At 35.0% G+C, this 27,743-nt stretch overlaps 1 protein-coding gene across 1 annotated transcript; it reads right to left on the reverse strand.

The window, feature by feature from the left end:
- Positions 1–2,149: 2,149 nt before the first annotated feature.
- LOC123542341 (peroxisomal ATPase PEX6-like) lies at positions 2,150–27,743 on the reverse strand. Its single transcript, XM_053540018.1, has 18 exons — positions 26,369–27,743; positions 25,487–25,653; positions 25,023–25,063; positions 23,598–23,740; positions 21,664–21,812; positions 17,596–17,716; positions 16,481–16,553; positions 15,875–15,952; positions 14,064–14,215; positions 11,797–11,898; positions 11,445–11,625; positions 10,490–10,574; positions 8,973–9,034; positions 7,659–7,767; positions 6,877–6,993; positions 6,176–6,253; positions 5,453–5,592; positions 2,150–4,699 (listed from the first exon to the last, which is right to left on the reverse strand). Exons 1-18 carry the CDS (start codon positions 27,713–27,715, stop codon positions 4,536–4,538), a joined length of 3,309 nt encoding a protein of 1,102 aa, XP_053395993.1. The 5' UTR covers positions 27,716–27,743; the 3' UTR covers positions 2,150–4,535.

The raw sequence follows: 27,743 nt of genomic DNA on the forward strand, positions 1-27,743 counted from the left end.
CTATGGTTTACCATGAATGGTGTAGCCAGTGTTTTTGTGGTACTGAATGGTCAGTAGGTAAGGTAAGTGCAAGTGACCTTGAGAATAAAAATTATTGTGCAACATTGGTCTTTATTAGTCCCCTACTGGTTGAAATTTTCGGGGACTACAGGACTACGCTTTTCTGTCCTTTCATCTGCAATTTAGTGTCCAGTTTCTCTGAAATAACTCTTGTCATTCATAAAGGAATTTTAGTATTACTTAGCACAAAATGTTCCCCATGATAAGAGGATGTGTCATGTGCAAAACACAGAACCCTAGCTCAAAGGTCAAGGTCACATTTGGAAGTCAACAGGGCTTTTTTCCTGACCAGTCCATAACTGCCATCCATGAAGGGATTTTAATATTACTGGGCACAAATTAACCCCATGTAAGACGATGTGTCTTGCAAAACTTTCAGTGCCCTAGCTCAAAGGTTGAGGTCACACTAGACAGTCATGTTGATACGGCATGAACAGAGTCTGTTTCGTGTCCAGTCCAGAACTCTGTCATACATCAAGGGATTACAATAACACTTGGCATAAATGTTCTCCATAATCAAATGACGTGTAGTGCCAAACACTCAGAACCCAAGCTTAAAGGTCAAGGTCACACTTGGAGATCAAAGGCCAACAGGGTTTTCTTCCTGTCTGGTCCATAACTTTGTCAAGCAAAACAGGATTTAAATATCAGTTGGCACAAATATTCCCCTTGAGACAACATGCCATGCGCAAAATCCGGACCATTAGTTAAAAGGTCAAGTTCACACTTGGCCGTCAAATGCCATCAGGGCTTTTTTCCTGTCCGGTCTGTAACTCAATAATCCTTAAAGGTATTTTAATATTACTTACCCCATAATAAGACAATGTCAGGCACATCACCCTGACCCCTAGCTTAAAGATCAAGTTCACAATTGGAGGTCAAAGGTTGATAGGGTTTTTTTCCTGTTTGGTCAATAATTCTGTCATCCATGAAGGAATTTTGATATTTCTTTGCACAAATGTTTTCCATAATGAGGCAACATGTTTTGAGCAACCTCTTATCTCTAACTCAAAGGTCAAAGTCACTGTCAGTTATCAAAGGTCAATAGCATTTTTTTTCCCTTTCTGTTCCATAACTCTGTCATCAATTAAGGGATTTTAATATTACTTGACACAAATGTTCTCCAAAATGAGACAATATGTCATGTGCAATAACAGACCCCTAGGTCAAGGCCACATCTGAAGGTCAAAAGTCAATATTGATCTTTTCCTGTCCAGTCAGTAAAATATTTTTTATAAGCTCATATGTCATATGGAACCAATTAAAAACAAAGCAGTCTGAAAGACAGCTATATCCCTTGCCGCTGTTACGGATAATGAAATGGTTGATGGAATTGGGTGGAATCATTGATGTTGTTAAGTATATCTTATAGTCCATGTATGATGACATCAATGAATTTGTTCCATGTGATATGTTGAGAGATCATATGTATAAGTTTAATATAAAAAGAAAATCCTTCAAGGGGTTTAGGAAATACAGAGCAGACACAAAATGGAAGGCTCAAACCTTTGATTTAGAGTTGTGACCTTGACCTTGAGCTGACATGGCTGACTCATGAGTTCTGCACATTGTCTTGATGAGGGGATAATTTCACCAAAGTTCCATGAAAATCCCTCCAAGGGGTGTAGGAGATACAGAGTGGACACAATTGTTACGGAAGGACGGATGGAGACCATTTCTATACACCCCACCCCCACCACCCCCACTCTTGGCAGGGGATTAAAAATTGGTTTATTTTCTTCAGAATTACTTCCCATTAATATGATTTTATACATTTTTTCTCATATTTTTCCACCAATTTCAGAATTAAATGTAATCAAAATTGAAGGCCATCATGGAGATGTGCTTTACAAACAGCTCTTGTGCCTCTCTGTCGTACCTTAAAACCTGGGAACAAGTGCTCACTAGTCTGACAACATCTTTGCGCAGTATCAAAACATCTGTCACACAATTCTTGCTTGAACTGAAGTTCATGGTCAGCAGATGACCCATTCTGTTCTAGACTGCAGTGGTCAAGGCCACAGCTTTGGAAAATTCTTTAAAACTGCTAGTATCAGTAATAGCCAAAGATTTGGAACAAACAACTACAAACTATTCATTATTTATTTAATATTGTAAACTCATCGGTTTTATATAATTAAAGAAAAGTCAACCATTTATGGCATCAATTAAGAGCACAACAAAATTTGAAACATAACTCTGTTTATTGAATAAATAGTAACAAAAGTATGGGAAAAAATTCTATAAAAAACAAGAGCTCATGGAACACGAAATGCCCTCTTGATGCATTCAGTAACTTCACAAGGAGCAGAAATCGTTTGGTCACTGTGCACTGGACATTTGACATACTGACCTCAAATAAATAATTATGGGTCATTTACCAGTCATAAGTGACCTCCATATCAAATGTGATCTTAGACCAACGCATTCTCTAGTTATTTGGCAAAAAAAGTTATACTGTTCTGGGTCAATGTGACCTTGACCTTTGATCTCCTGACCTCAAAATCAATAGGGCTCGTATCTACTGGTCATGACAAACATGCCTATCAAATTAGAAAATCCTAGTAGCCAAATAAGTAATTGTCTGGAACTTGTTTTATTGTCACTGTGACCTTGACCTACTGATCTCAAGATCGATACGGGTCATCTGCTGGTCATGATCAACCTCCTATCAAGTTTCGTGATCCTAGGCCCAAGCTTTCTCAAGTTCTCGTCCGGAAACTGTTTAACTGTTCCAGGTCACTGTGACCTTGACCTTTGCCCTACTGATCTCAAGATCAATAGGGGTCATCCGCTGATCATGACCAACCTCCCTATCAATTTTTATGATCCTAGGCCTAAGCGTTCTTGAGTTATCATCCGGAAACTGATTGGTCTATGGACTGGCAGACTGTCAAACAGACCGACAAACATCAGTAAAACAATATACCCCTCCTTCTTTGAAGGGAGGCATAATTACAATAGTTATTAAATTAATCATAATTGTTTCTTGTACTTTTATATTATGCAGCTGATTGCTGAAATATAACACTGAAATATTTCTGGTTATTTCCGTGTGAAAAAAATATTTTTCACTGGTACGTAACTACATTATTTTGTGTGAAACAGCATTATCAAGGATGTAATTATCTACATCCTTGGCATTAGGAATTTTCATAAAACACTTTGCATGTCGTCTCGATGTGGTGAACATTTGTGCCAAGTTTCTGTAAAATCCTTCAAGCAGTTCAATAGTTACAAACTAGACACGAAACAAAGTCATATGAGCTTTGACCCCTAAGTGTGACCTTGACCTTGAAGCAAGCCATCAAGAACATGCGCTCTGCATGTCATCTCAATGTGGTGAACATTTGTGTCAAGATTCTTCGAAATCCTTTAAGCGGTTCAAGAGTTACAGAGCAGACACAAAATTGCTAATGGACGGACTGATGGACAGGTGGTCATGGGTGTCATAACAGAATACGTCCCTTTGGGCTTATAAAAATGTCAAAATACTTTAACATGCTAAACACAACAGATTGGCATTTTATGCATATGCTGTAAGGCTCGAGTTTTATCATACCAATTCAAGTTTGTTTCACGATCAGATATAAATGCATGAACTACATCTATAAACAATCTTTAATTTTTCATAACAATCAAATACTGATAGCACTCTGCTGCCTACTTCTGCTGTAGTATAACTGGGAAAGTATATAATGCCTGTTCCTATTCTTACTATATTTCATCACATGAGCCGTGTCATGGGAAAACCAACATAGTGGCTTTGCGACCAGCATGGATCCAGACCAGCCTGCGCATCCGCGCAGTCTGGTCAGGATCCATGCTGTTCGCTTTCAAAGCCTATTGGAATTGGAGAAACTGTTAGCGAACAGCGTGGATCCTGACCAGACTGCGCAGATGCGCAGGCTGTTCTGGATCCATGCTGGTCACAAACCCACTATGTTGGTTTTCTCATGGCATGGCTTATATGTGTGTTTATTCTCATGTTTACTATGCCTTCAAGATGTACAGCACTAATGACATAATGGTATTATAAATTAAATCAAAGCTTTGTGAATGTTCTTAATGCAAAGTTTGAATTGCCAAGTTTTGAAATAGCAAAGTTTCTCCCAATAAGAGGTTTTAAGAGCTAAACTCTCCACTACTGTATAACAAAATCAATGCAATACATACTCAAAGCATCTGTTCTCTACTAAGAGACAAGATTTAAGTTTTGACAGACATTTCTGAATATCTGTTCACTATTACTGTATGTACCAGAAACAGTTGTACAACATAGCAACAAGCCACATCTAATCCAAAGTAGATTACTTTGGCTCTAGTACTACAAAATGCAGGTTGGAAACCAGTCTCAAAAAGCAGCCTTGCCATTGGTCAATATCAAAATTGCACTACAACCAATGAGATGATGTTATTTTGAACCATGAGCCTTGATCTTAAAACACAATCTCTGAAAATGTCTATTACGTTTACTAAGCTAAATCTGGCAAAGTGTTAGAGCTGTCCTTAACATTAAATTGATCCCGAATAATTTTATATCTCAGCAGTTCCTCCTCGGTGACTGATGGTGATAAATTGTCTAAGGCTGCAGTGAAGTCATTTATATCCACAACAATTGTCTGCTCCACAGTTTTGCCTGAAATAACACAAGCAGGTAAACATCATGATTTATTCTTTGCATTATATAAAATATGCCATCTAATGTGCGTTTTAAATGAATTTCAGCCTGCCAAGGTCACAAAGGTCATTCTAAGGCACTCTATGTAACATCAATTCGACCGGCTGTCAAGTTTGAACTTGTGACTGAATAATTTTTTTTTATATACAGTATTTGAACCTAACACTGATCCATTATAATCATATGCCACTTTATGTAAATGTCCAGTGACCATTTTGGCAGGTTAAACTGTATGATTATGCAAATAAACCTAGTTCAACATAATTCCTGTACGACATCAAACCATCAGAAAATTAAGGGTACTGTAGATCTGGAATTTTTGCTTTGATAAAAAGCAGCATTGCTAAGAATTTCAACTTTGTACTTGGTTATACTTTTAAGATAATGCTTCTTAAAATATTCATTTTTGTTTTGAACATACAAATAACACTGTTTGCATTATCTGCGAAAATAACAACAACCCGAATATTATCCAATTTACAACAGTTTATTAATACTGTGAAATCAATTAATATTCACGGGGGACTAATTTTCGTGGATTCTGTGATTGAGTCATTCTACGAAATTTTATCCCAACAATCAAGTAAAATTTCCATTCTTTTTATGTTCAAAAGTTGAAATCCACGAATTCATATCCCCACGAAATTGCCGTTTTGACCAAAATCACGAAATTTCATGCCAACGAAATTAAATGCGTTTACAGTAAATTACCAGATTCTAGCTGTTTGATTTTCCTCTTCAATGCATTAAGCATGGCATCTGAAGCTAGGGCATAGAAATCAGCACCTGTCAATGTGAACGGACATTTCTCGACAAATGTTTCCAAGTCTAAACTATCTGCCAAGGTGAACCTATAAAAATAAAAATAATATTTTTCAACTTTTATCAGGTATGTTTATTAGGTATGTTATTTGTAATTGTAAAGAAAATGGTTATAATATTTGACAACTTGACACCAGTTATCTGACTAAAAGTTGTACCAATAGGGCAGTCAATTCTACCCCTGAAACCTTATGTATATATGTACAGCCATATTCCTTTAAAATCTGTATGCTGAAGGACTTCGTTCCTCAGTAACATTAAAACAGACCACAACATATGAGGAGAATGTGTGTATGGGACCCCTACACTTATTTATTTTAAGTACTGAGAGCTTCAAATAGTGAGTTCCATTCCCACGTGCATGGCAATATTCTACATTACAGTTTTTCAGAAGACAATAATTTGGCCTATTTTTCTGAAGTTACTTGTAGAGAACTAAAAACTGCCATTACAAAACTTAAATAGCGAAAAATAGTGTTAAACACAAATTACATACCGAGTCTTTGGTTACCCATGTACAAGCATGGAAACATGCAAGTGTGTATAATTTGACAGAAGTTTTTTATCAATATTTTACTTAGATTTTTTTTTAGTATGAATCAATTCACTTACTTTCTGGTCAGTGCCAACAATATCTTGTATTGTGATAGGTTGTCTTCACTTACACCAAGGTACAACATCTTGTCAAACCTGGAACATGTACATACTGTGTGATTGAGAAATTATTCATATTCTAGGCTGACCAATATGCATGGACTAAACAGTTCTGTCAATCCATGAAAATAAATAACTTCATGTTTAATCGTTCAATATGTGTGAGTGTTGTAAATAAAGTGTTCATAAACTAAGCTTTTAACTTGCATTTCTTCTGTATTCTGCAATTTAGTTTTCATTTTTATTTGAGGACGATACACCTGATGCAAAGTTGGTGACTTAGTCTTAATAATACATTCCCTTTATCCTAACTATATACAAGATATAGGAAAAAAATCAGTGCAATAGAGACACAAGGTGGAACTTCATCTTGGAACTTTTTGTATGGGAAATGTTGAAAGAAAATGATTAACACCCATGTTTTTTACCCAGAAAAAAGCAAACTATGGTCTTTTTTTGGGAATCTGTCACTAAATGTGTTTTTACTAGCTTGTGAACAGCTGGATGCATTTACTTTTTTATTTTTCACTTAGAACATAGGAAAACATAAATAGGCTACAGATATTTAATCTCCTCCGTCACGTCTCTCCACTTCTCCCTAAATCAGCTTCAATGTCAAAAAGCACCATACAGGAATAAATCACACATGCAATATATACCTTCCAGGTCTAAGTAGAGCTGGATCTAGAAGATCTGGTCTGTTTGTGGCTCCTATAACAAACACATCACATGCTTTGTTAAGGCCATCCAACTCCGCCAACAACTGAGACACTACCCTGATTTAAACAAAACAGTTGTGTATGATGACAAATTGTGAAAGAAATGAGAATCTAAATGTAAACACTAATTAATTTCCAATCTACTTATATTTACATAAATATCAACAGTTTTTCTATGTTTGAACTATATGCAGCAATCAGGGCTTTTCATCAGGAAACTGGGAAGAGGCCTTGGCCTTTCAAATTGGGAAATTTATGCACAATAATTGTCCATTTTGGGAAAAAAATCAACCGGAAGTAAACACCGAGACAAATTAAATTTATCTTCCCTGAAACACGGACTAAAATCCAGGCCACGGATCATAACGGATTAGACTGGTAATGCGTCACTGTGTACTGTTAGGCTATAGTGCCACAAAAAATTGATACCAGACAAACGCTTCCTCTGGAAATACTAAAATGTAAACAAAATCTTAACCATCTGTTGGCATGATTTTGGGAAATCTTTCCTTGCATTTTGGGAAATATCTCTGCCACAGTTGGGAAAAAATAGTATACTTTTGGACTGGGAAGTGGCCTAATATAGGCCTCTGTTATATCAGGATGAAAAGCCCTGGCAATCTTATTTCATTTCCTTTGAATTATATTGGTCTCAAAGTATGTGTACTCTTGAGGTTTTGTTAAAGTAAGTTTGGTTGAATAGGCCAAGCATGTAAAAATACCTGTCCATCACACCTCCAGAGTCGCCACTTTTACCCCTGTTAGGTGCCAGAGAATCTAACTCATCAAAAAATATCACACATGGAGTAGCACTTCTGGCTCTCTGGAATACTGAAATCATAAGTGACTTTCATTCTCAAATTTCATGTACATGTTAAACAATAGTTTATTACAAAATAGTCATTATGAAATTTATGTAAAAAAAAAAAAGAGTTAACAATTCACTTCTATAACATTTTTTATGGGACTAGAATGTGCATGCTGAAAATACCCTATACTGAGAAATGACTCCTGGTACATCAAAGTGGCTGTTACTCTGGTAATAGAATTGCTCCTTCAATTGTTTCTAGGGCTGTGGATCGTCGGACAAGTGGCGATCCGAACCGATTCGCGAGTCGGGGCCGACGATTCACAGTTCGAACCATGGATCACCAGCAACAACTTATAATGATACAAAAATGCAAGACTGTTATATAAGTACCGTTTCTTTATGGAATTTAAACTTTGCAGTTCTCATAGTGCTCAATTTTACAGTTATGACTTATGTTTAATGTTTTGCTCATTAATTAAAGTCAGATTTAGCTGGTGGACTTCATTAATGTTCGGCCATTATTGTTCTTGCAAATGAACGATATGACGTCAGTCATTAATATCACAATATTTAGTAACAGTTTCGCATTTTTTGATAAGAAAACTTTACTTGTTGGAAAGAAATTTTGTAATTTAACTTTTTATTGAATTTAATTTCTTAAATGATAAATGTTTATTCACTGTTATGACAGATTTCAATCATTTCATATTGATTTTGGTTCGAATATAAGACCGATGCTAACTCTACCTAAGACATTTGTTTACATCCGGTTAAGAATCTGACAACGCGTTATCATCTTAGATGTGCAAGAAAATTCATTAAAGACGTTCAATCTGGCTTTTATTTAGTTTTATTGATAGAATTTTACATACTGCATGTATTAAAGAAAAAGATCGCGATCCAACGATCTTGACAATGACGAATATCTGTACTCGAACTTTTGGTCGAATTCGTGGATATCCGAGTACTCTGATACTCGTTACAGCCCTAATTGTTTCTCTCCCTACACACAATTATACAAAGTGAAAGATAATCTGACTGCTTGAATCAGTCTTGCCTCACAATAAAAGAGGAATTCAATACACAGCATTTTCCTTTACAAACAAGGCCAAATCCTTAAACTGCTATCCCGAGTTATGACCAAATATAAACATTTTGGCAGTTTGTGTGTAAGGATATATGCCTATAATAAGTATATGATTCCACAGTAAAATCATTGACTTACTCTCTCTAACATTTTGTTCACTCTGACCCACATACATATTGATCAGTTCTGGTCCCTTCACACTGAAATTAAACATGAAATATATATGATTAAATAATCATGAAATAATAGTTCGTTTTGTTGGGTTTAAAGTCATATCAACACAGTTAAGATCATATGGGGCCTTTCCTGCACTTAAATACTCAGGAATAGCTGAAGTGTCCCTTTAAGTACTAGTTTAGGTATGGATAGGCAACCATTAAGCTACTACAAAAAATAAGAGAGCTTGATGGATTCCTCACATTCAACTGACTCCATCACTGAACATTACTTTAATCCACAGCACTGAGAGACAGGTGGTAATGAAACAAGAGCACCGCCTTGCGGGTGCTGACGCTCATCTGATTTTTTTTGTGTAATAGAAATATTGTCCTACCCATGATTTTCTAAGTCTAAAAAGGGCCATCACTCTTGCAAAAAGCAGGATAGAGTTATGTTTCTTGATGTACAGTGTCCACTTATGATGGTAAAAAACTGTTGCAAGTTTTAAAGCAATAGCTTTGATAGTTTATGAGAAAAGTTGACTTAAACATAATATTCAACCATTTTTCTAAGTCCAAAAGGGGCAATAATTATTGCAAAAAGCAGGATGGAGTTATGTTGCTTGCTGTACAGGGTCAGCTTATGATGGTGAACAAGAGTTGCAAGTTTTAAAGCAATAGCTTTGATAGTTTAAGAGAAAAAGTTGACCTAAACATAAAACTTAACCAAGAAATCTGATATTTTCTAAGTCCAAAAGGGGCCATAAATCTTGCAAAAAGCAGGATGGAGTTATGTTTCTTGCTGTACAGGGTCAGCTTATGATGGTGAACAAGTGTTGCAAGTTTTAAAGGAATAACTTTGATAGTTTAGGATAAAAGCTGACCTAAACATAAAACTTAACCAAGAAAACTGATTTTCTAAGTCCAAAAGGGGCAATAATTCTTGCAAAAAGCAAGATGGAGTTATGTTTCTTGATGTACAGGGTCTGCTTATGATGGTGAACAAGTATTCCAAGTTTCAAAGCAAAAGCTTTGATAGTTTAGGAGAAAAGTTGACCTAAACATAAAACTTAACCAAGAAATCTGATATTTTCTAAGTACAAAAGGGGCCATAAATCTTGCAAAAAGCAAGATGGAGTTATGTTTCTTGCTATACAGGGTCAGCTTATGATGGTGAACAAGTATTCCAAGTTTCAAAGCAATAGCTTTGATAGTTTAGGAGAAAAGCTGACCTAAACATAAAACTTAACCAGGCAACGCCGACGCAGACGCCGACAACCGCTCAAGTGATGACAATAACTCATCATTTTTTTTCAAAAAATCAGATGAGCTAATAAAATGATTATCAAAATAGCATTACCAACTGTAATTCACTACTTGTACCTACATTGCTAAATGAGCTGTATATAGCAGTTTAAATAGAAGCTTTAAGTAAAAAGCATATAAACATTTATAAATCAACAACTTCCTCTCATGAAAACAGATTTTAAATCATACCTAAGGAAGTTAAGAGAACATTCAGTAGCAACGGCTTTTGCTAGGAGAGTTTTCCCTGTACCTGGTGGGCCATACAGTAACACACCTGTAAAAGACAAATAGAAATTTGTACAAGGCCTTTAAGTGGCATTATGCACATCTTACTGCACATAGTGTGTTTTTGGTGAATGTTTTATCAAAGCAATTTACGGTTGCTGTGCATTTAAATGTGTTAAATTAATGATAATGCTGCATAAGTATTTGAAGTTGATGCTTTAGAAATAAAGAAATTGACTAAGAAAATAATAGTTCTTTTCTTCAATCTTCTATGCAGTGATCTCCCTTACATAAGGGTAGAATTTTCTAAAGTTGAAAGGAAGCAATTCCTGTTTGCAGTTTGACTTTTCAGAAAAAGACTGCCCCAGTCAAAATAAGAAAATTCATATTCTGAAAGTTATTATTTAGTACTTGTAACAGGAAGAGTTTGGTATAATGGGTTAAAAGCTATAATTCCCTCTACCCTTTTTACACACACATCAATTTCAGCTGGAATTTTTATCTAAAATGCACATATTTCCACTTTAAACAGACTGAATCTGCAGTTACAGATTTTCATATAAACACAACAACCTTACTAAATACATTTGTAGCTCAAATCCCTTGTGCATGTACTATAATCCTTGACTGAATTGGAATTTTGGATATTATATGATTAACAATATTTTTGACTAGGACAAAGTCTACCTACTTGTGAAAAAAAAATGCTAAGTTATCAAAAACTATGCAGACAAAAAAAAATACCTTGACTCTCAGACTTATGCTTTGGAAAGTTACTGACCAGACAAGAATGCGACAGATTGATCAGGAGCAAGCCTATTGTCTCGCAAACTGATTTCAAGTTATAGGTGACTAATAAGAAACCTTTACCTTTAAACAAAATTTTCATAAACAAATTGACACTTAAATGTGTTATTACCTGAGCGTCGCAGACCGGCAGCAAGGAGTTCTGGGTACTGTTTATTTGAATAAACTTTAGGCAGGCTTCCAGGGAAAATCAGTTCTGCTGTTCTATCAGGATGTGCAGTCTTATACCTCACTGAGATTTGAACACGCAACCTCCAAGGGATCCACCAACGTTTCGTCCACAGCACCAAAACCTTGTTTAATGTTAACTTGTCAGGAATAATTCTCTTCCCATTAAAAATGACTTTTTATGTACTGGTAATGTGCTTAAGCACTTCTCCATCTCAACATATAAAAAGTGAGGTTTCTTTTCAGACTATATAAGTGAAAGGTGTGGATCCCCCACCCCCCACCCAACAACTTACAGCTGTTCTCTGAGCTATATATGATATAGAAATATTTCCACTGTAGTTGATGGTCTGCAGCAGGGAATCAACAATTTCCCCTCTCTCGTGCTCATTTGGAACCTAAAATAAGTTTAAACTGGTACAATGTACAACCATTACTATTTCAAGACAAGAGGACCATGATGGTCCTGAATCGCTCACCTATCCCCACATGACCCAGTGTTGAACTGAGTATGACGTCGTTATTTCTATTATTTGACACAGTGACCTAGTTTTTGAGCATATGTGACCTAGATATCATCAAGATAAAAAATTCTGACCAATTTTCATGAAGATCCATTGAAAAATATGACCTCTAGAGAGGTCACATGGTTTTTCTATTACTAGACCTAATGACCTAGTTTTTGAAGGCACGTGACCCACTTTTAAACTTGACCTAGATATCATCAAGGTGAACATTCTCACCAATTTTCATGAAGATCTCGTGAAAAATATGGCCTCTAGAGAGGTCACAAGGTTTTTCTATTTTTCGACCTACTGACCTAGTTTTTGACCGCACATGACCCAGTTACAAAATTGACCTAGATATCATCAAGCTGAACATTCTCATTAATTTTCATGAAGATCCATTGAGAAATATGGCCTCTAGAGACATCACAAGGTTTTTCTATTTTTAGACCTACTGACCTAGTTTTTGACCGCATGTGACCCAGTTTCGAACTTGATCTAGATATCATCAAGGTGAACATTCTGACCAATTTTCATGAAGACCTCTTGAAAAATATGGCCTCTAAAGAGGTCACAAGGTTTTTCTATATTTAGCTCTACTGACCTAGTTTTTGACCGCACGTGACCCAGTTTCGAACCTGACCTAGATATCATCAAGGTGAACATTCTGATTACTTTTCATAAAGATCCCATGAAAAATATACCCTCTAGAGAGGTCACAAAATTTTTTCTATTTTCAGACCTACTGACCTAGTTTTTGACCGCAGGTGACCCAGTTTCGAACTTGACCTAGATATCATCAAGGTGAACATTCTGACCAATTTTTATGAAGATCCATTGAGAAATATGGCCTCTAGAGAGGTCACAAGGTTTTTCTATTTTTAGATCTACTGACCTAGTTTTTGATCCCACGTGACCCAGTTTCGAACTTGACCTAGATATCATCAAGGTAAACACTCTGACCAATATTCATGAAGATCTCTTGAAAAATATGGCCTCTAGAGAGGTCACAAGGTTTTTCTATTTTTAGATCTACTGACCTAGTTTTTGACCGCACGTGACCCAGTTTCGAACTTGACCTAGATATCATCAAGATGAACATTCTGACCAATTTTCATGATGATCCATTGAGAAATATGGCCTCTAGAGAGGTCACAAGGTTTTTCTATTTTTAGACCTACTGACCTAGTTTTTGAACCCACGTGGCCCAGTTTCGAACTTGACCTAGATATCATCAAGGTGAACATTCTGACCAATATTCATGAAGATCTCTTGAAAAATATGGCCTCTAGAGAGGTCACAAGGTTTTTCTATTTTTAGATCTACTGACCTAGTTTTTGACCCCTTGTGACCCAGTTTCGAACTTGACCTAGATATCATCAAGATGAACATTCTGACCAATTTTCATGAAGATCCATTGAGAAATATGGCCTCTAGAGAGGTCACAAGGTTTTTCTATTTTTAGACCTACTGACCTAGTTTTTGACCCCACGTGACCCAGTTTCGAACTTGATCTAGATATCATCAAGGTGAACATTCTGACCAATATTCATGAAGATCTCATGAAAAATATGGCTTCTAGAGAGGTCACAAGGTTTTTCTATTTTTAGATCTACTGACCTAGTTTTTGACCGCACGTGACCCAGTTTCGAACTTGACCTAGAATTTACCAAGATGAACATTCTGACCCATTTTCATAAAGATCCCATGAAAACTGTGACCTCTAGAGATGTCACAAGCAAAAGTTTACGCACGGACGCACGCACGGACGACGGACGCTGCGCGATCACAAAAGCACACCTTGTCACTTTGTGACTGGTGAGCTAAAAACATATTTCTAGAAGTAGGTCACCATGACTTTTTGGTCACTGGGACTTTTTAACATTCATCTAACTAGGAAAACTAGATTGTTTAAGAGATTGTGCACTTACATTCTTCGTAATTTTGCCACTCAGAGATATAATATTGAGACAGATTACTTGGCTAGGTGATATATAATTCTTTACAAATACAATGTAAGAAAACATTTTTAATTTTAGGAATTGATGGCATGTTACCTCGATCTGGACTTGGTGTAGGAAACACTCGAGCATGTCATGTGTGAGATCTTTGTTGGAGTGTGTGGTTGCCACGACAATCATTGGGTACTGCTGTAGATCATTCTTTAACTGCATGACATTGCTGAGAAAACTGCTTGCAACACGTGGGTCTGCAATTATGAAAAAAATTTTAAATATTCATAGTCAAACAAAGTTAGGTTTCACACGTTTTCTTACTCTGGAAAAAAGTCTATTTCTATCTGCATACAAATACCTGCCTCCCCCCACAACTAGTAGACTAAGTTCATAACCTGATTCAAATTACCTAACAAGAAGATACATATGCACCTCTCATGTCCATTACTGGTAATTTCTTAAATGGTATACATAAACAAGAGCTTCCGTAAGACAGCGCGCTCCACTATTCGGCGATTTGACAGTAAAATGAATATATGTCTCAATAAGAGATCTCTACTTTAAAAGAAAGATACACCAAGGGGCATAATTCTGTCAAGAACACAAACTAGAGTTATCAGGATTGTTACCACACATGCAGATGATGATGGTAAAAATATATTTTGAGTTTAAAGTCATAACCTTATATAGTATCAAAGTTATGTCCAGCCCCTGCACATACTTTGTTTGTATGCTGAACAATGTTTATGTGAACTTACAGTAAGATATAAGCAATAGTAACAAAGGTATGACAGAAAAACAAAGGTTGCCAAAAAACCTTAACCTTAAAAATAGCCCAAGTATAACACCCTGATGACCTTGACCTTGGGTATAATGGGCCCAGCTCCTGCACATACTTTGTTTGTATGCTGGACAATGTTTATGTGAAGTTATAGTAAGATATAAGCAATAGTAACAAAGATATTACAGAAAAACAAAGGTTGCTGAAAACTTTAACCTTAAAAATAACCTAAGTATAACACCTTGGTGACCTTGACCTTTGGTAAAATGGGCCCAGCCCCTGCACATACTTTATTTGTATGCTGGACAATGTTTACATGAACTTACAGTAAGATGTAAGCAATAGCAACAAAGATATGACACAAAAACAAAGGTTGCCGAAAAACTTTAACCTTAAAAATAACCCAAGTATAACACCTTGGTGACCTTGACCTTGGGAATAATGGGCCCAGCCCCTGCATATACTTTGTTTGTATGCTGGACAATGTTTATGTGAAGTTACAGTAAGATATAAGCAATAGTAACAAAGATATGACAGAAAAACAAAGGTTGCCGAAAAATTTTAACCAAGAAAGCTCACGCCAACGCCGGGGCGAGTATAATAGCCCCTCTATTCTCCGAATAGTGGAGCTAAAAAGGTTATTGAACAAATAACAAAGACAGCTGTGAGGAATATAATACCCTACAAGACACTCATATTAATTGCAGGTTCAAGTTTATTAAAATATAATCATTCCTGCACTAAGTGTGTTGCTACAGCTCTTTTTTTAGAAGTCAATGATCTCTAGCCCAAGACTACAAAACTAGAGGTTACCAATGGAGGACTTGTACCTGCTTCCCTATTCATAACTAGGACATCAGGACAGGGAGGACCCCTCCAAATCAAAATATTTTCTATGTATAACTCTTGTCTTATAGCCTACTGTAGTTGAAGATATTAATAGAAAGATTTGTAAAAGGATGTGCAGGCTGAGCTTAGTCTGCACTAGTCGCAAAGGCAGAACCACTTACCGCCAGCAAACTAAAGGTTAACAGACTGTCAGTGTTTCATATCTGACCACTACAAATTAACATGCAGACTTCTACTACAATCAAAGTAAAATACTTCTATATTCAATGAAATCATAAATTACCTTCAGTATTGCCGTCCCTGTCCCTACCCAGGGCATGGATGCTTTGTAACAACAAAATGCACGGTGAATAAAGCCCAGCTGAAATAGTTATACCAATCATGTGAAATATGATTACCTAAATAAAAAGCTACTATGTCATCTCTATAACTGCACAGTGGTAAAGACCGGCACTTGCAACTAAGTGTAAGTTTTTTCTTTACTTTATTTCTTTCAAACAATATAATTCAACTCATGAAGAATGAAAATCATGTTCTGCAATTTTTCAATAATGACAAAATGGAGTTACTTTACAACTAGAACTAAATTTTCATTGACCTGTATTTCTCATGAACAAATTTACCAAACATTGTCACAATTTCCAAACGGTTCCTTTAGAAATGAATTAGAGTTTTTAAATAATTTCTTATTCATTGCCATCTTAACTGTTTTAATCATAGAGTAAAATGCTATGTCATAACGGACATTTTGTAGTACAACATTCAAACAGTGTTCACACGGACGATATGTCAGAAAATAAATGTTGAAAGGAAAAATACTGGGTACTGAAGTACTAATCAAAATTAATGGTCGTTTTCAATGTGACAAATCGCAAATTTAAGTCACTACCTGCATTGAATGCGTTTTTCATCTTAGCCTCTGTCGTACCAGACGACTCACCAAACAAAGCATGACAATTCACCTGTAAAACAAGAAAATAATTCAGTTTCCATGGAATTAATATATTGTCTTTGTTTACAATCACTCTCTCACCTATGCTTAACCTTGCTGGCGGCAAGTGATTTTGCCTTTGCAACCAGTGCTGACCAATGTGCAGGCTGATCATGGTCTGCACTGTTCGCTATTTGGTCACTAAATTTTCAATGAACACCCTTTCGAATAATAAATGGTACTGTCCAAATTGAATAGTAGACCAGTCCATTTTAGAAACAAACAGAACCTCATATAGTAATTTAAGGAAATGTCTACACTTTAATTATATAAATTAAAAGAAGATAACAGAATTTTGGAATGATGCCTCAGAAATGGCTGCCTTCACAAAACACTCACTTAAAACATTGTGCTCTTAAAAAAACTCAGAGCAATATGCTCTCAACACACATGCTTACAGAAATCCCTCAGCATCTGAACACAGCAAAATGCTCTAATTAATCCAAGGTATTTTGATCTAAACATTAGAGCATTTAAAGCATTTTTCAAAAAGAGCTAATAAGCTCTCATAAAGGGCAACTTGCTCCCATACATATTCTGACAGTTTTACACTCTTATCAAAATACATTTTATTCAAACAGTAGCTAACAATCTCTTCACAATAACTATTCACTTGATGACATAATTCTTCCAGTGAACATTTGTAATTACTGGTAGTAGGAACTATCAGATTTAAACTGATCCAGTATGAAGCATAAACAGTTGTGAACCATAAATTTACAACAAGACAATTAATGCTATTGTTAATTCATTAATATCTGTTGCATCAATCCACACAATTTAATCTCCACAAACAAAAGAATTTAATGAATTTCCCTTTCTTGTATTCTTCTATGTTGAAATCCACAAACTCACACCCACACAAAATAGCTGTTTTGGCTAAAACCATGAAATGTCACGCACATAAAATTCAACAATTTCACCATATACAAATGTAACATATAAATGCTAAAACAGAATATTACCTTATCAAAACATATTCAAACAATGATTTACAACATAAGGTGTATTACCTTGAATGCATGTATACCCAGTTTCCTAGCAACAGAAACAATAAGAGTAGTTTTTCCACTTCCAACTGGTCCAGCAACAAGAACAGCTGGGGGCACAGATTTCAAGGACTTGCATCCTATTCTAGAAAAGATGACAGACATAACTCATTAAATATATATAAATATGTCCAAGAGCTGCTGTTTGAAAACCAACGTTAAGGCTCTGCAATAGGTAAGGACCAAGATCAGCCTGTACGTCTGTACCGTAGGCTAAATAAACAGTATGGATGTGCACTGACCTGGATCCTTGCCGGCTGAAAAGCTCTTACATTGGTTTCTGCACAGCGGCACTCATTTGTACATTAAACATTCTCAAAACTGTATCATTTGTATCTTCAAATCTGTGTCATTAAATACATTTGATTTATTGTTGGATTTATCAATTCTGTAAAACGTTTTTTCATTACTAGCTTCTTAATTATTTCATAGTAATATTTACATTATATATCATTTTAAGGTATTGGACCCCTAATAGTAATGTTTTAAAAATGGCATTTGCTTGGTATATTCTTAAAGTTGACCATGTTTCGCACCGTGTTGCAAATTTTAAACAACTTTTACCGTGCCGTTTTTTGTAAATTTTGTATAATTTATGGAATTTCCTCAAGCTCAAATAGAGACAAATTTCAATGTGATGGCCACTATCTAAAATGTTTGCAGAAAATTCATTACAGCATTAATTTTGATGAAAGAAATATCAAACTATTGTTAAACAATTATAAAACACAAAATAAAACTGTAAATATCACTTTTTTCTAGGGTGCCTCAAGTAAACAGATTTAATGAGACAGAATTTTAATTCCAACATTGAAAAATTAAAGTCGAATCCTGTAGGTCTGTTTTGAATTTTGCTCACTTTATTCAAAAATAACCTTGGGGCATAAGTAAAACCTAATTGCATTTCTTCCACAATATGTAATCTAAAGAATGAAGGCAAAATAGAGAACTTTTACCATATGTAACTCAGTATTTTTAAAGATGTCTAACTCTACCCCTCCTGATTCAGAGGTAAATTCACTTTGAACAGCAAGAAATCGCTTATAAAATGAAAATTTTCAAATTTTGTACAAAACATCCATAATAGGTCTTGAAAGAAGTAAAAACTTACTAGAAACAAGAGCACCGCCTTGCGGGTGCTGACGCTCATCTGATTTTTTTTGTTTAATAGAAATATTGTCCTACCCATGATTTTCTAAGTCTAAAAAGGGCCATCACTCTTGCAAAAAGCAGGATAGAGTTATGTTTCTTGATGTACAGTGTCCACTTATGATGGTGGAAAACTGTTGCAAGTTTTAAAGCAATAGCTTTGACAGTTTATGAGAAAAGTTGACTTAAACATAATATTCAACCAAGAAAATGATTTTTCTAAGTCCAAAAGGGGCAATAATTATTGCAAAAAGCAGGATGGAGGTATGTTGCTTGCTGTACAGGGTCAGTTTATGATGGTGAACAAGAGTTGCAAGTTTTAAAGCAATAGCTTTGATAGTTTAAGAGAAAAAGTTGACCTAAACATAAAACTTAACCAAGAAATCTGATATTTTCTAAGTCCAAAAGGGGCCATAAATCTTGCAAAAAGCAGGATGGAGTTATGTTTCTTGCTGTACAGGGTCAGCTTATGATGGTGAACAAGTGTTGCAAGTTTTAAAGGAATAGCTTTGATAGTTTAGGATAAAAGCTGACCTAAACATAAAACTTAACCAAGAAAACTGATTTTCTAAGTCCAAAAGGGGCAATAATTCTTGCAAAAAGCAGGATGGAGTTATGTTTCTTGATGTACAGGGTCTGCTTATGATGGTGAACAAGTATTCCAAGTTTCAAAGCAAAAGCTTTGATAGTTAAGGAGAAAAGTTGACCTAAACATAAAACTTAACCAAGAAATCTGATATTTTCTAAGTACAAAAGGGGCCATAAATCTTGCAAAAAGCAAGATGGAGTTATGTTTCTTGCTATACAGGGTCAGCTTATGATGGTGAACAAGTATTCCAAGTTTCAAAGCAATAGCTTTGATAGTTTAGGAGAAAAGCTGACCTAAACATAAAACTTAACCAGGCAACGCCGACGCAGACGCCGACGCCGACGCCGACACCGACGCCGACGCCGACAACCGCTCAAGTGATGACAATAACTCATCATTTTTTTTCAAAAAATCAGATGAGCTAAAAAAGGAAATTATGGAGAAAAAAAATTTGGGTCCCAGTGGGGCTTGAACCTACGCACCCTTGAAAATTGCTGTCGAAGTAGGTTTATGGTAAGAATTGAATACTCTTCAAAAAGGAGGTACTCTATTACGGATCCAATACCTTAAAGAACTAAGAGGCAGTAGTCAGAAGAATGCAGCAAGTTTTTGTTAATATCAACAGCATTAATTTTTTTAGAATGACATATTTCATCAACATATCTATCTAAACATATATAAAAATAACAAATTATCTAGAGCTATCACTGAAAACAATTAATAACCCCTACAATACTGCTTTGCCAGAGTACACATCAAGACCAAAGCCCTTATCTACATATCTACACTTTGTAGCATTCATGTGTAGGAAGATTTATTGGAATCTTTTTAAAACAGGAAGAACATACTGCATGAACGACAGTAAGATTACCTCTATGTAGCAGGGTTCGAATTTAGCCAGATTTTCTACTTGCATTTTTTCGCAAGTGGTATTTTTTTTAACTTGCTAAATGAAAAAACAACTTGCATTTTCCGCGACTTGTCACTTTATTAGAACATTAAGGTTTAGGAGTATATCACCAAAACACAGAAATATTTTATAAACGAATAACATCGTTACCAATATTTTACTTAACCATTACATGTTCTGCCGTACTGTCCCGTACTGAAAATATTCTGAAAAAGTTGTCCCCCTTTGAAAATGAATGCCATTTGTAAAGAAATAAAAATAAACAATCGCTGAAAACTGTGTTCCGCCTAGTTATGTGAAATTTCAACACTCGCACGCTATTACAAATGCATCAAAACAAACATGTGTAACAGTTCCTTGAAAATGGTGAGATTTTAAAAGCGCTTGACTGTCTGGAAGTGGGGCCTGTTTAAACAGTTCTTTTTTCGGAATTCAATGCTTATATCAGTATACTGACACTTGTTTTGTAGAGTAATATAAGTAATATACACGCTATCATTACAAAAACAACAAAACAAGTGTCAGTATACTAATATAAACATTGAATTCCGAAAAAAAGACTGCCTAAATGGGACCCACTTTCGGACAGTCAAACGCCTTCAAAAAGTCACCATTTTCAAAGAACTGTTACACATGTTAGTTTTGATTCATTTGCAATCGCATGCGAGTGTTGAAATTTCACAGAATTAAGTGGAACACAGTTTTCAGCAATTGTTTATTTTTATTTCTTTACAAATGGCATTCATTTTCAAAGGGGGACAACTTTTTCAGAATATTTTCAGTACGGGACAGTACGGCAGAACATGTAATGGTTAAGTAAAATATTGGTAACGATGTTATTCGTTTATAAAATATTTCTGTGTTTTGGTGATATACTCCTAAACCTTAACACAAACATCCAAGTGACGAGTCCAGCCAATCGTATTTGCACTATATAAATATTAGCTTATTATAGATTACCAAAAAACCCACCGGATGCGGTAAACGTCATCAAAATTGGCGCAGGTACTTGTCAGCAGTTGAAAAGACATGCGCACAGTACAGTATCGAGTGTAAACTTCAGTTTACGACGAAAGATGTAAGAGTGCTCCAAAATTCGTTCTGCAAATGGCAATGCGCTGCAATGACCGCGAGTTGTTAAAGGAAGAACAGTGTAAGATCGAGACGACCGTTAGAAATGCACATTATTCAGCAAAAAATTTTTACTTGCAAAAAAATGCTGGTGTCTGAAATCTCACCTCGCAGTTTGAAATTTGCACTCGCATTTCGCGAGTATGCGAGCTTAAATTCGAACCCTGTGTAGCCTCTCTAAACTGTGTTTGCAGATATAATTAATGATTACACAAAATCTGAAACTAAGAATTTACAAGGAAATGGTAATTACTTGGATGTAAGGTGGGGTAGTATGCAGTTCTCCAATTCATCGATATACCGTGACAGTCCTGGTAGATTATCCTTGTCCCAGAAACTCTGAGGGAGGGGACTCAGGTATGTCTGCATCATTACAGGTATATAGCTGTGCTCTGATCCTATCTGAAAAAATACCAAAGAATAACATAAATTTTGCGTGCTACTTTAACATATCATACAAACATACTGCTTTTAAATAAATGATATGTTTTATAGTTATTTTGAATAAGCATAATACTGTATAATAAAATAGATATTGTTGAAGCATTTCATATATTTTCTGTAATTAATATAATTGTAATAGTATAGTTCTGCATCTTTGATAAATAGGAAGTAATGGTGAAACATCATTTATCCAGATAATCCAGAATAAAGCCTGAACTCAGTAAGGTATACTAAAATCAAAATCGTTTTATGAATTAATGGCAACCTGTTTGTTAACTAATTAAAATGGCAATGTTACCATCTTTCTAATGATAAACTATGATATAAAAATGCTTGAAATGTTGAATAATTCAAAAAAATGTCGTAAAATCAGCGTGTAATGTAAATATGCAGATGTTTTTTATCAGAAGTTGTTGTAAACTGTTTTATCCAAAACATGCAGAACTACCTTTATATGATATGCTGAACATCTTTAAAGACATAGTATGAAACTAAGTTGACCATAAATGGCTCGAACAAATTTTCACAGACCCTTTGAGCTTGAGCCAACAGATTTGAACTGTAGTTACAAAAATAAAATATTAGCTTAATATGTAAAACTATTAATCTGCTCTCACTTTAGATACCCTATAGATATTAACTGATTCATTTATCATATGCATCTTTTTAGAGCATCTTACATACTGCAAATACATAGAGGATATTTGTTTGTTTCAGTGTAAGATCGAAATATATTTCACCGGGTGAACACTTTAATGCAATATTTTCACGAGTTGCGCAGCCACAAGTGAAAATGTAAATTATGGTGTTCTCGAGTGAAATATATTTCTATCTTATACTGAAACAAACAAATTTTCTATTTATTTTATGTGCTTTTAATGGTTTTAACCAAATTATGTCCAGTTTGTCCGCGCAACGTCACGTGCATGACATCATAATGTCGTGATGTCAGGATATCTTTGTACAAAAACTGTAAATAGTTCTATTACGTTTCCGGATTTATTTTACATTTTATTATGATAGAATGTATATATTTATGATCAGTTAGTATTTCTGTACATCTATATCTTTAGGGCAGAATATTTTGCAAGAGATTTTCTAGTATTTATAATTCATATTCCTTCGCATTCAAGTGTAGTTCCATACCAGTGAAAAATAAAAAAAAAATGATATTTTCACTATTTGAAACAGTGAAAATATAGATTTTATTTCACCGATAAATTTCAGTATTTCACTGAAGAGCATAAAATAAATCAATATTCGTGAGGGACGATTTTTTGTTAATTGCATGCTTAAGTCACTCAATGCATTTTAATCCCAACAAACAAATGAAACTTCCTTTCATTTTATCTTCAAAAGTTGAAATCCAACAAATTCATATTCTCAAGAAACTGCTGTTTTGATCCAAACCAAAAAAGCTTGTGCTCATAATATCAAAAATTTCCAAAGCACATTTTTGCTGATACTGATGTAGTTTACCCTTATCATGCTGGACAAGATCGATTCTGCCTTTGCGACCAGTTTAGATCATGATCAGCCTGCACATCTGTGCAGTCTGATCAAGATCTGCACTGTTTGCCATTCAGTCAGTATCTTTTTGGTTAGCACCCCTTTTAACATTTAATGGTACTGTCCAGATTGAAAGATGGACACATTCATTATAGAAATTTAGCAGAGTAAGGGTTAACGAAAAACAACTGGAAAAAATGAATATATTATATACATTTAAAACAATTAAAATACCTGGATCAGTGTGGTATTATCTCTGTCCACAATAACATTTTTGTGAGTTGTTTTAGAGCCCTTGATATTCACAACTTTGAAGTATATACATGGAAATCTGTTCTCGGTATCATCTCCTGTGTTCTGCCAGAAGTTTGGATCATCTGATAAAAATATACAATGCAGTCATAATGTATATTTTCTAACAGAAAATAGTACAGATATGGAAAATTAAAACTAGATATCTAAATCATTGCCATTTACTGTAATTCAAGTCAAACTTTCAGTCTACTTGATTAAAATAGTACCTTAAACTCTGATAGTATACCGGTACTCACTGTGTAAGTTGTGTTATTTCTTGCCTTTTTTTTTATCAAATTTAAAGTCAAAATGATAAGGCAGTATGGGACTTTATAGTTTCAAACATCAAGAAAAACTCACTTGGGCACCAGAGTAAAACCACCTACTTTCTGAAAGCCAGTTGTATCATACAACTATGACACAATCATTTTTCTAATATTTCATAGTTAATACACTTAAAACCATCGCTATCATCTTCAACTACGATTCATCTATAACTTTGGCAAAATTTCATTTCATTTAAAATCTCTTTCAGCATAAAAGATTCCATCTGAATATTATGCTTGCTTGTCAGTAGACTAGGGATTCCATACCAAAGTAATCACTTTCCTTCAAAATAAAACTTACTACTCTTTCACCTACCTAATCCCTTACAGGATCTCTTCCTGTATTGTAGTTTTACTTCGCAAGATTCCAGATATAAATTTATAGTATACACCATTCTAAAGGTCTCAAACAATGGTAGTAGGATCTTTTTCAATTTTATATATCATCAATAATGTCAATTCAATGGACAAAAATGTATATTTCTCTACTATAAAAAGGGGCAAATTGGCAATTTAAAAAAAAAAAATTGGGAATTTTTACAAATTTTACATATCCCGAGTTCCATAACAATCAATTAATACATTGTATATAAAGTAAAAAAGTGAGTTTAAAAAAAAGATTAAGATTTAGCTGAAAGTTACAATGGAAAACACCCCATCAATATTGTTTTTTGATATAAATTCAAAACTAATCAACATATTTTCAAAATATAAAAAGTTCCTATTACCATCCTTGGCGTTCTGTGGAATGATGTACAATATCAATAATATTTCCTTATACCTAGAGAGAGAAAATCAAGAAAACCTTTCTATGGAAAAGGTGAATAAAACAGTAGGAAATCATTGTAATATATATTAGCTGACAGTTACATCCTCTTCATGTGGTAAAGTCATTACTTTCTTCCAGAAAACAAGACAATACTGTTTAGAAATCTAGAAATTTGGCAAACTACTTTAGCAACTGTAACATGAATGGAAAATCCTTCAATAAAGCCAGATGAATAATTTTGTTTCTGAAAACAATAAAATCTTTACTTACCAGAGCTGCGAATGGCCAGAACATCACCAACTGCAACAACCCTTTGAAATAAAACATTTACCTTGTTTATTTCTAACAGTTTCAAATATGAATGTAATCAAGGTATCAATAAAATGTTACTTACTTCATCCGTTTCAAAAGCTGTTGAAAAAAATAAAACACACTATTACAATCTGTACAACAATTTACCCATATGTATTTGAGCCACACCATGAGAAAACCAACATAGTGCATTTGCGACCAGCATGGATCCAGACCAGCCTGCGCATCCATGCAGTCTGTTCAAGATCCATGCTGTTCGCTAACGGTTTCTCTAATTGCAATAGGCTTTGAAAGCGAACAGCATGTATTTTGACCAGACTGCACGGATGTGCAGGCTGGACTGGATCCATGCTGGTCGCAAATGCACTATGTTGGTTTTCTCATGGCGTGGTTCATTTAAACAGTAATAAATATAAACTGACCTGCGACATGAAAAATACTGTTTCAGGGCCTCATCATGGGGAGCACGTGGACTGTAGTTTGGTGATGGAATTATTGAAATCTGTAATTCTCTAGCTGTAGGTAGGATCACATTCCAAGAGCTCTGTGTAGAACCACTCTTCTGTTCTGGGTCAGCCAAATCATAACGCTAGTAATAAATTTTACAAATGTACTTTCAGAAAAGGAAAAACTATATTCAGCTGAAATAATTTTTGTTACAATATGGGCCTCTCTTTGTACTTTTGTTGGGAATCATTGATATAGTAAGAGTTTTATGTAACTGGACAGCATTGGCTTAAAAAAGCAAATCAAAAGTTGTTACTATATGATCTTAAGAAATTACACTATACAAAAAAGAAACATCTTTCTAAAACAATTTCTGCGACAGTAGTGAAAGCAAGCCCCCAAAGTAATAATTTATAACAAACACAATAATATCAGAAAAGGCATTTTTATCGGGCTGTTACTGACTGAAAACTTTGTATCAATATATCAATTTATTACAGCGCTTAAAAATATTGACAATACATGTACATCAATATTTAAATAAAATCCATTCAGAAAAAAAATCATTCCAAGTCCTTAAACATATTTTGCCTTTAAAATGTGAGACGATTCTAAACAAAATGCAAGCATAATATGAATTCAGTTTTTATCTATCCCTTTTCCTATTTTGTACAAAAGGAAAAAAGGCTCTTTTTGAACAAAATGCTCTTTTCAAAAAATGAGCAATTATTGGGCATATATATATTTCCAGGTCTGAAAGGAAAAGGCCTCTTCCAAACTTCTTGATGAAAAGCCCTGCATCAACACATCCAAATTGCAATTATCAACGATAAACCTTAAAATAATTCAATAGATACCTTCATTATCAAGGAAAATGGCAGTTCTATTGGCGGCTTATTCTGCATGTTGAACAAACACAGAGGTGAGATAAAGAGTCTTTTTGATTTGTCATATTCTTTACCCAGACATCTCACCATACATAGTCTCTCTGTGCGAGTGCATGCCTTGTCCTCATCGCAGTCTTCATTTGGATACTCAGGTGATATCAAAACATAACTACTGTCGAATAACCCCTCCTTCAACATTTGCTTTCGTGACATGCCAACATAATACAAAGGATCAAAATTTTGTACTTTCTCTTCCCTCCACAACATCCTTCTGAAAAGAGGTTGTTGTGGAACAACTTCATATTCAAAATGTCCAACTGTCTCACTTCTAGTTTTTTTTCTTCTATTTTTCATGGATGCTGCTGTTTTTTTGAAGTTTGGCATTGAATCTGTTTCATCTATCTCAGGACTCAGATAATTTTGATTCATGGCGTAACTGAAGTCTGATATAAAAATGTCCTTAAATGGTCCAGAAATTGTCCTGTCACCCTGTCTTGGATTGGTTACAAGAGATTCCATTTTGGCTTTAAAATGTTCACGTTCTGCTTCTAAATCTCCAAGGTAGGTCAAAACAAATTCTGTCCTTGCTGTAATCAAACCTTGCTGAACAGGAGAGCACTCAAGGACGAATATATCAAAATAAAATGTTCTTTTGAAATCTGGATCTTCAAGGAAGTTCCCATATGGTGAAAGGAAGACATCTTTAGTCCGTATAAGAACAGGATTTGACTGAACCTCACTCAATAACCGAGTGCAAAATTTTTTGTTTGTAAGCCATTGAAAGGTTTCATGACTACTTACACCAAGAACAACATTACTGACAGGATATAACTTAACAGGACGAATAAAGATGGTTGCTGTTTGTATGTTGTAATGAGTCATAAATTGCTGACTGCAAGTTAACGTAACAAAATCAACATATTCTTCAGCATCCTCATTTTTGACATGGACGGTAACAAACACCTCTACGTCTAAGCCAGTTGTTACATCTTCCATTGCATCTACATCACTGTCATCGGTCTCTGGTTGAAGAATTTCTGGGAAATTCTGACTATTGGATAGCATTCTCTGAAAAATGCAACCTGGGCCTTTCCCAGGTGGGTGTGTCAGTAGTTTTTCTTGTGAAACTTTGGTGTTTGTCCAAAGGGACAAATATATTTGCTTGTCATCGTCTGGCACTCCGAGCAATGTCGCAGAGTTTCTAGAGATAAAGAGATGTAAAGGATGATCATTAGGTTTTAGCTCTTTCTCGGCTAAAATAGCTTTAAAACGGTGACTTTTGGTGGAAACATTTTCATTTTCGATGGGGGCTGCCATCTTTGTTGTTGTTGTTTGAAGTTTATCT

The sequence above is a fragment of the Mercenaria mercenaria genome, chromosome 1 (genome assembly GCF_021730395.1).
Source record: "Mercenaria mercenaria strain notata chromosome 1, MADL_Memer_1, whole genome shotgun sequence".
Classification (NCBI taxonomy): Eukaryota; Metazoa; Mollusca; class Bivalvia; order Venerida; family Veneridae; genus Mercenaria; species Mercenaria mercenaria.

Excerpts from the sequence above, each read along its gene's own strand:
- LOC123542341 (XM_053540018.1), bottom strand. The coding sequence starts at position 27,715 with ATGGCAGCCCCCATCGAAAATGAAAATGTTTCCACCAAAAGTCACCGT. Across the intron at positions 15,953-16,480 it reads GAAAAACGCATTCAATGCAG|CTGGGCTTTATTCACCGTGC; the intron begins GTAGTGACTTAA and ends TAACTATTTCAG. Across the intron at positions 4,700-5,452 it reads AATCAAACAGCTAGAATCTG|GCAAAACTGTGGAGCAGACA; the intron begins GTAATTTACTGT and ends GTGTTATTTCAG.